The 10,261-nt window shown below is 39.6% G+C and overlaps 1 protein-coding gene across 2 annotated transcripts in view; it reads right to left on the bottom strand.

Moving 5' to 3' along the window:
- RGS6 (regulator of G protein signaling 6) overlaps positions 1-10,261 on the bottom strand; it is a 582,828-nt gene that overhangs the window by 181,214 nt on the left and 391,353 nt on the right. For both annotated transcript variants that reach the window (XM_003801053.3, XM_012812220.2), the window contains exon 3: positions 8,345-8,444. In XM_003801053.3, the coding sequence (XP_003801101.1) occupies positions 8,345-8,444 (100 nt within the window). The remainder of the gene's footprint in view (positions 1-8,344; positions 8,445-10,261) is intronic.

Raw genomic sequence — 10,261 nt, 5'->3', positions numbered from 1 at the left:
TGTGGCTCAGAGGAGTAGGGAACCAGCCCCATATACCAGAGGTGGCAGGTTCAAACCCAAAACCGGCAAAAAAAAAAAAAAAAAAAAAGAACTAGGGTCCCAAGACAGAAGAGAAAGCTTCTCCTCTAGCTGTTGCTGTTGGAGAGGAAGCTCCAATGTTGGTGATAAAAGCACCTAAAATGATGAAAAGAGTGTCTGCTGGTTTGTGGTGGGAGACTGGCTATTTCACTAATGGACCGAAAGTCTGATAGAGGCTGCTGAGCTAGAGCAAAGGCTGGCCTGCCTACTGTTCTGTGTAGACATAGCCTCTACCAGCACAGTAATAGGGTGGCCATATATTCATGGATTTCCGTCTTAGGGTTTGTGCTATCACAGGTCTGGGTGACGTGGATCTCTTCCCTCTTCTTCTTCTTCATGCTCTTCTCTTCTCAGAGATAAGGTCTTGCTCCATTGCCCTGGCTACAGTGCCATGGCATGATCATAGCTTACTGCAGACTCAAACTCCTGGGTTGAAGTGATACTCCTGCCTCAGCCTCCAGAGTAGCTGGGACTACAGGCGTGGGCCTGTGCCACAATGCCCTGGATGTTTACATTTATGTAGCTCTCCCCTTTACTACTAGCAACTTTGGAGGGGGAAGAAGAATAATGTTATCCAGCAATATCATCCAGGGTTTTTCACTAGAGGAGGTTGATGGGGTGAAGAGCCTGTGGCCCCGAGTTGACACTAGCACTCTTGCCGTGGTCTAAACAAGCTGCCCACAGGGTTGGCTATAACAATGCAGCTGAATTCTTTGTTTTAGTCTGTGGCTCCTGAGGACTCACTGATGCAGACTGAAGTTCTTGTGTGTTGGTTGGCATTGTTAATCGGATTTCCTGTGTTCCAGTTGCTGACTAGTCCCTGTGCCACAGGAGCTGCTGGCTGAACGCCATGTCTGATACCTTGAACAGGTTGAATGTGAGGTTCACCTGCTGTCCTGGGGTTTGTGTGGTGTTGGGGACCACCTCAATGCCAGCCTGAGCTGTGCTAGAAGAGTGTAGGACTTGACATTGCTAGACAGTGGACACTGAGCTGGTGAGTGGCCTATGAAGTAGGTGAGAAGGTTGGCAAAATCCATTCTAACTAGATAGAAAAGTGTGCAGATGCCACTAGTTTCTGAGCCCTTTGAGGGTCTCACCACATGAACAGTGTTGTTCCTTTCCTTTCCCCACTGATAAATGATGGTTAGATCTTCTCGGGGTCATTGTCAGTTACTACTCATCTATTTGCTTTTCAGATCCCTGAATTTCGTTGCTATTGTCTCGTGTGTGGAAACAATTCTCTAGGAGTCTCTCACACATCTGCACATCTTAAGAGTGAAGCATCATCAACTGCCCTTTATGTTGGTCTATCTTTTCAATGATATTTAAGGATGGCTTATTTCCCATGGTAGATCATTAGAATAGTGGCCTCCAACTTTGAGATTATTTTAAATAAAAATAAAAATCCTTTACTATAACTTTTGTGGGGTCTCAGAGGAGAAAAGTTAGATGGAGATGTTAAATCCATAATGTTAACTTGGAGGGTTTTGTTTGTTTGTTTGTTTGTTTTGCAGTTTTTGGCCAGGGCTGGGTTTGAACCCGCCATCTCGGCATATGGGGCCGGCGCCCTACTCCTTTGAGCCACAGGCACCACCCTAACTTGGAGGCATTTTTATTGAATTAGTCTACGCCCTACCTCTGGCCACCAAGTCTTCTCAATCCTGTCTTCTACTTTTTCCTCTGATGTATTAAAGCCCATAGCTACTGTCCCCTGGAATGCAGAGATCCTGACATTTACTGGCTGTGTGACCTAGCAAGTGTTCCTTAAATTCTTGAATTATCAGTTCCCTTCATTATAAATGGAGATAATAACAATTCCTATCTCATAGGGGTTTTGTGAGGATTTAATGATGCATAATTATAAAGTTGTGGTTTCCACTGATGCTGGGGTTGCTGTTAGTATGCCTTCCTAATTTCCTCCATAGACTCCTCACCTAGAGACTCCCTAACTAGTCTCTGTACTTCCATCTCTTCCTGCCCAATCTTTCATCTACTTCATAGATGTGATTTCTTTCATGTTTAAAACCTCTGATGGTGACCTAGCAGAGCAGGGTAGATGAGTTACCTTTGAGATGAGTTCTACAAATCAAAGTTCCTTTATAACCTGCTACTAAGGCTAAATTTCATATCTTCTTCATTTCTGTGGCTATTCTGCCTATGTGTTCTTCTTCTCAAACACATAGATATATAAATGTATCTTTAACTCCAACCACACAAATAAGCTCATCTTTACTGAAAACTGGCACATTTTTCACATATTGGGGCTGATGAAAATTCTATTTTCTCTACCTAGAACTTCCTTCTCTAGGTTACTACTTCATGTTTAAGGCCCAGTTCTAAATTACTTTATGTGGTAGATCATTAAAATAATGGCCTCCAATGAATCATGTCTCCCAGTGTAATGTGATCTTGCCCTTCCTACACCAGGAGGTGGAGTTGGTTTCTCTATCCTCAATCTAGGCTTGGCTCTGTGATTTACTTTGAAGAATAGAATGTGGTGGACTTGACATTCTATGAATTCAGGAAGCCTAGGCCTTACGAAGCTATGCAGTTTTCACCTTCTCTCACTCAGAACCCTGACACCATCAGGCTGTGACAAAGTCCAATTAAACCTTCTAGAGGTGACATGGAGAAGAACTGACACCCCAGTTAAGAGTAAGCACCAATGCCAAACAAATAAATAAGGCCATTGTAGACGCTCCACCCTCAACTGAACCATCACATGACTATGGCCATGCGTGAGACCAACAGAACTGCCTACATTATCAGTTCATAGTATCATAATCATAATCATGAGAAATTAAAAATCATTTTATATATATATATATATTTTTTTTTTTTTGGCTGGGGCTGGGTTTGAACCTGCCACCTCCGGTATATGGGGCCGGCGCCCTACTCCTTTGAGCCACAGGCACCGCCCCAAAAATTATTATAGTTTTAAGAAGCTTGTGGTGGTTTGTTATATAGCAATAGATAACTGATATGCCTCTTAAGGGAAATATTCTAGACATACCCAGGAAAATTCATGATTTTCTCTTTTGAATTCAAATAGCACTTTGTCCATTTTTTTTACTAAAGCACATAGCTCATATAATTATTGGTGTATATGTGTCTGTTTCTCCCACCAGATTAATGGTTTTTGAGGAGCAGATCAGGTTTTTGTTCATCTTTATATCTTTTGTGACTACTCTAACGACTGCCCCATAAAAACAGTAGGCATTTATCACCTAAGTCATATAAGCACCATCTCCTGAAATTCTTTCACTTGCCCTCCAGAACTCATGTCCAGTCTTAAGTAAAATCATCTATTATCCCTTCATCCCTTTGTTCTTCCCCAGTGGCATTGCTTCCCTTCAGCCTTTTTAGATGGTGGTTATTTTCCCTACTACACCTCACATACCATGGGCTTTGAAAGCTTCCTTTTTAATGGACTCTTGCAGACCATCTTCATTCACTCTCCCTTCTCTATAAAACCCTCAGTCAGTCATGACATCAAATTAAACCACCGACAGTACTGATTCCTAGGCCTCTGCCTCCCATTCCATAAAGATTTCTAACTCACAACCATCCTCTCTAACTCTCCTCTAGTAGCGATCTCAATATCCATATGATTCAATCTTCCAGTATCATGCTTCCCAGTTCCTTGCCCTCCTTTTCTACAATGATCTTGCTATCAGAATCACCTGTTTACAGGATCATATCTTAGCTCTTGTCACTGTCAAGAATCACAGCCTTTCCAAAATCTCAATTTCAAATATTCCAATACCCAATCACCAGTTATTCTAGCCTCTAACTTAAAATTCCTTGGCCACTGGACTAACCATTTATTACTACTCTTCACTGTTCCCCACCCATCTCCTATTCTCACTTCACTTCTTAGTCAGTTAAAATGTAATGGCCATTTCTTTTAGCCACTGCCTTGCCCCCTCTCAACTCATCATTCCCTCACACTTGCTCTGCCATTAATTAAATCCAGCATTCTACCTGATATGTGCCCAAATCCACAGAGCTAACTGTGATGAAAGAACTGTCTCTTCTTGAATTCATACATATTAATAACCCTAAGTAGGTCACAGTGAAAATTCTATTTCCCTAGTCCAGTCAATCTTTTTACTCTCCTAGTGAGTATTTCATAGCTTTTAATCTCTCCTAAGACTTTTAACATCTCTATCACCTTCGTGTCACGTAATACTAAAAACAGAGACTATTAGAAGAGAACTTCTACAAGTTCCCACCAACTCCCATCATCTCCCCACTTACTTGTACCTCTGTGCATCTATTATGCCTCCCTTCTTCTTCCTATGAATAAATTGTATGTTGTTTGACTCATTTATATGCATGTTAGATTTAACCCCTCTTCCCTGTTCACTAGATCAACTCCTTGAATTTCCTTTTCTCTTGTGCCATTTTCTTCTGTTGAGTCATTCCTATCATCATACAAACATTATCATTTTCTTATTATTTGAAAACCTACCTGTCCTGACCTAATGTCCCCCTCTAGATACTTCTGCATTTCTTCATTTTCCAGGAAAACTCTTTCAAAGAGAATACTCATTACCTCAAATTGCTCTCCTCCCATTCTGACTTATCACATTCCAATAGGGCTTTTTGCCCCGCCCCCCAAATTTCATGGAATGTATGCTTAGCGAGGTCAGCAATGGATTCTATATTATTCATCTTACCTAATTATCACCAGCATTTGACATAGTAGATCATTCCACTCTTCTTTGAAACATTTTTTAGAAAATAAGCCTTCCAAAAACCATATCCTTCTGATTTCCCCCTTTGCCTCCAGCTACCTATTCTTTATTTCTTCTGTATTCTCCTTCTCTCCCTCATCTCTATGGATTGAAGTATCCCCAGTTTTTGGACTTGGACTATGTGCTGTCTTTACACTCACTCCCTTGGTGACTTCATTAATCCCATGGCTCTAACTACCATCTACATGCTGATGACTTGTATACGCAGCTCAGACATTCCCTTAAAATCTAAAGACACATACTCAAATGTCTACTTGTCATCTCCAATTGAATATCTAACATGTCTCTAAAATTTAACCGGCCTCAAATTTCTTTTGATTTCTTAACCCTTCAGCTAAACAAACAATCCCGTGCCCCTCTTATAGTCTCCCTCATTAAAATAAATGGCAACTCTCATTTTTCCTGTTGCCCAAGCCAAAAAAACGTTTAGCCACAGTTGATTCTCCTTTCTCCCTCTTGCATTCTATATCTGATCTATCCTGAAATACTGTCTGTTCAACCTTTAGATTTGAATAAGAATCTGACCACTTCACATATCTCCAATGCTGATGTCTGAGTCATCATTTTTACTATAGCCTCCTATCTCGTACCTATGCCTCCAACTGCTTAGCACATTCTCAACACCATCCCATTGAAAGGTTAAGTCAGAGCATGTTGCCCCTTGTAATGAGGGGAGGCTGCATGCTGTAGCTCACCACTATCATGTGACACCATCCTACTACCCTTCTCTTCTTGGCTCTACTCTAGCCGTTCTGACTCCCTCCTCACAGATCTTCAGCAGACCAGACCAGGGACTCGCCTGCCCTGGGTACTTAGCACCGGCTGCCTGGATTCCTTATTTCCTCAAAATCCACATGGTTCAGTGCTTTAACTCTGTTCCATCTCTACTCAAAAGTCACCTTCTCAGGGAGTTAGTTCTTATTTGACCACCTGTTCAAAAATTGCAATACTCCAACATTTCCTGTTATTTCTTAGTATATTATTTTTTCCTTGGCCTCTATAACTACCTAAAATTCTTCAGATGTTTCTTTATTTTATTTATTATCTCCACTAGAATACAAATTCCATGGGTTCAGAAATTTTTATGTTTCATTTCTTTGTGAATCTCAAGTGCTTAAAAATGCTTAGAAAATGTTAAACATCCAAGAAATATCTAAATGAATAAGATAAAAATAAATGAATAACCAAGCATATTAAGAAAAGAAATATAAGAAAATTTTAAAAATAAATAATTGAAATAACGCACTGGATTAAAGGGACAATTAGTTTTCAAAGAACAACATAATATCAATACAAATAGCTATGCTTTGTGGGTCATTGTATGAGGCTAGCATAAATTTGATATCCAAACCAGTGATAATGGTAAGAAAAATAGATAAATCTTGCCCATGAAAATAGATACAAACATCCTAAACATTATCCAGCAAATTCTAGCAACATATAAAAAAGAATATGTTATAGCCAATATATATAGTAAAATTCCTGTTATATAAATTTCAAAATAAGCAAACACTAACACTACAAGTATCTTTCACTATGCAATCTATTTGGTACACATTATGATTTGAATGTTTGTGTCTCCCCAAAGTGTATATGTTGGAATCTACCCCCCAGGGTGATGGCATTAGGATGTGGGGCCTTTGGGAAATATTTTCTGAAGGACAACCCTTCATGAATGGCGTTATTACCTTTATACAAGGGGGCTAGAGAACTATCTAGCTACCTTTCTAACAGTAAGAAGCTGGCAGTCTGCAACCTGGAAGAGGGCCCTCGCCCCAGAACGCATGATGGCACCCTGACCTCAGATTTCCAACCCCCGTAGCTGTGAGGAATACATTTCTCTTGTTTAATAGCCACCCAGTCTAGGGTAACTTTGCCATAGAGCCCTAGGTGACTAAAACAGTACCTGAATTCAAATAGTGACCATCTGGATAATGAGTTGGGACACTTAGTGCGTACTTCAACTGAACCTATTTATTTCTTAAGTTAGCATATAGTAATATGGACTCTTCATGTATGTACTGTTCATGAATTTTGACCCATACGTAGATTTATGTTGCCACCACCACCATAGGACAGCTCTGTCACCTCATATAACCCCCCACGCTATCCTTTGTAGTTACAATCTCCCTCTAACTGACAAACCCTGGAAACCAATGATATATAAAACGTCATATAAATAAAACTATATATCATGCAACCTTTTGAGACTGGCTTCTTTAACTCCCCCAAATTACTTTGAGATTAATCCAAGTTGATGTATGTGTTAATAGTTTACTCTCTCTCTTTTTCTTTTCTTCTTTTTTTTTTTTTTTTTTTCTCTGTGTAGATAAACCATAGTTTATCCATTTAGCCAATGAAGAGCATTTGGGCTGTTTCCAGTTTGGGGAGATTATAAATCAAGTTTCTATAAACACTTATGTGGAAGTTTTCATTTGAGCACAGGTTTTTATTTCTCTTAGGTAAATACCTCGTGATGGGTTTGTGAGCTCATATGGGAAGTGTATGTTTAACTTTATAAAAAGTTGCCAAATAATTTCCCAAAGTAGCTGTAGCGTTTTACACTCCCATCAGCAATATGTGAGGATTCCAGCTGCTCTACATCCTTACCAGCGCTTGGCACTGTCAGCACGTTTTGTTTTAGTCATTCTTATAGGTCTACAGTGGAAACTAAATCCCTTTGGCTCCTGAATTTTGAACACTGCATAGCCAGATTTTGAGAATGAATTACCTAAATTGTATCTTAATTTATTTGATTGTTTGTTTGGATAGCAAAGGCTACATACCTAGGTAGTAAAACTATGAAGAAAAACAATGAATTGATCAGCTTAAAAGCAGATAGTGGTTAGGGAGGTGGATGCAATCCAGTAGGTAACTAGGGGACTCGAAGATATTGATAATATATCATTCATCATATAAGGCAGGAACACAGGATGTGTTTTATTATTCTTACAACTATACCCATGTGTTTAATACATATCACAATAAGAAAGTTAAAAGAAATATGTTTTAGCATAAAACACACAAAAAAGCAATGCAGAAAGAGATTTAAAAAACCTCCTTTTCAGGAGTTCAAGTACAATGAATTAAAAGACACTATAAATAAAAGCATTTTGTAGGATCGGGACACGACACATTCTTAAAACTTTTTCTTTAAAATCTCTTTAAACTGAGTTTCTTTAATATTTAAATGCTTGTGTATATCCAACGGGCCAAACTGCGGACAAATCAGTTTATTAATGTATTTGTTTATTCTCAGAGGCCTCAATCTAGACACACTTGAAGGGTTGGCCATGCCAAAGCCATTCTTAATGAGTGGCAAAGAGGTGCTTCTTCCTAGAAATCAAGACCAGGATGGGACCTGAGTCAAGAAACATGTTGAACATTTCATTCTGAATACTCACAGATTCTTAGACACCCTCCTCCCCACTCCCCAAGTCACAATTTGGAATACAGAACTTTTCAGTAGTTATGGTTGTCACCAACACCTGTAAGAAGGACATTACCTGTGACAACACTGGGGATTTTGGAGAGAAAGCTCTTGACTGTTCTGATGGGCACACCCCCTGTCTTATCATCTTGCATCTTTGTAATGATGTCTTCAATCTGAAAGACATTAAAGAAAAGAAGTGTTATTTTCTCCCACAAAGTCACAGTAAATGGTACTTCTATAAATTATCCAAATGTGTAAATAGGGATGTCAACAACAGCTATCAGGAAAAGCCTCCGCCTAGCTGCTGAATAAATATCAGTGTCTGTTATCAACCAATTGCTGGGTGTGAGGAGGTAAGAAGGTAATATATACAAGAGCAAAAGGCTTGTTATAGAGGAATAACCCCCCAGTTCAACCAAGTAAGGAGAAAGAAATACAGCAGGATTCTTGACAGGATGCAACATGTAATTCAGTATGTACGTGATTTAATTCCTCCTCTTTCCCAAACTAGGTTTGTATATACGTTGAACCATAAGAAATTTCTATATTCAACCTCTCCATGGCGATTTCCAATGGTTCAACCTAATATGTTAACGTAGATTAACATATTGCTATTGGGAATTGCAGGCAGAGTTGCCTTTGGGACCAGAGAAGGACACAGCCAGGGTCACATGAGAGAAAAACAAGACTGTAAATCAAGACAGGGAAAGCCCTAATCTGGAGAAGTTGGAAAACAGGTCTCAGGGGTTGTGAGTGGTGGGTGGGGGATGGTCACCTGAGCCAGGACTAAGGATCAGATCAGCCAGGAAGCACTATCAGGAGAAAGACCATGGGGGGTTGTGACCTGGATCTAGGTGACAACTTATTGGTGAAAAGAGAACAGAGAGTGGAGATGGACTGACAAGGATGTAGGAGCCTAGACTGGAAGCCAATTTGTAGCTAAGAATTTATAAGCCAGATGTAATGTCCTGAGCAGATATTTTCAGAATAAGATACAGAAAAAAACCTGTAACAAGGATACATATCTTTTAGTTTGGGAAGGGAAGAACAACTGATGAGGAGGGAGGAAATAATGTTTACTATTATTGCATATTTTGTTCCTCTAACCCAGTGGTTCTCAACCTTCCTAAGCCACGATGTATTTTCACTGTTACAAAGGGGTCAAGACCCATAGGTTGAGAACTGCTGCTCTAACCAACAGCAGCAATTCTATTGAAACACCAGGATGGATTCTGAGAATGATTCCTTAGTAGAGTTACATAATCTAATTAAAGCTGTAGCTCACCTAGTCTAACGTATTACTATTTTAATTTGAGGGTAAGCAATTTTTTCAAAGACAAATGACTAATAACTTGTTTGACAGAAATAGATAACTTGTTAGAGACAAAGTTAGGACTTGGCATAGCATCATCATCATTATGAATAGCCAAATATATTAAAAAATTTATTATGTACTAGGTGCTATTCTAAGTATTATATATACACTATCCTGTTTAATTCTCATAATTATTTCATAAAATAGATTTCACACTTATCCTCATTTTTTTCAGATAAAGAAACTTAAGATTTAGCAAAGTGCATCAATCAAGGTAGGGTGGTTTAAGTTGTGGCAGCAAATAATCCCCCAAACATGAGTGGTTCAGCCCAACCAAGCTTACTTCTCTCTCCCACTGAATGTCTAGTGCAGATCTATGGGGACGTCGCTCATTGGAGGGACTCTCAGGCCTGGGCTGAGGGAGCATCATGATCTTGAATGTTATTGGTCACTGTGCCAGACAGACAAGAGGGAATTGTGGAGAGTATCTTACTCATGTTAAATGGTCTAAGCCAGAAGTTACATATAACATGCTTGCTCACAATTCTTTGGCCAGAACAAGTCACAGAGCACCACCCAACCACAGAGGAGTCAGCTCTCTGGGTGCCAGGAGGAGAGGGGAACTGACCATCTGTGATCAACACCAGTGATGACTGAAGCAATTAGGCAACCTCC

This window comes from Otolemur garnettii, unplaced genomic scaffold, assembly GCF_000181295.1.
Source record: "Otolemur garnettii isolate 467f Iridium unplaced genomic scaffold, OtoGar3 scaffold00196, whole genome shotgun sequence".
NCBI lineage: Eukaryota > Metazoa > Chordata > Mammalia > Primates > Galagidae > Otolemur > Otolemur garnettii.
Note: the sequence above shows the minus strand (reverse complement) of the source record. Positions and strands in the feature narration are given on the sequence as shown.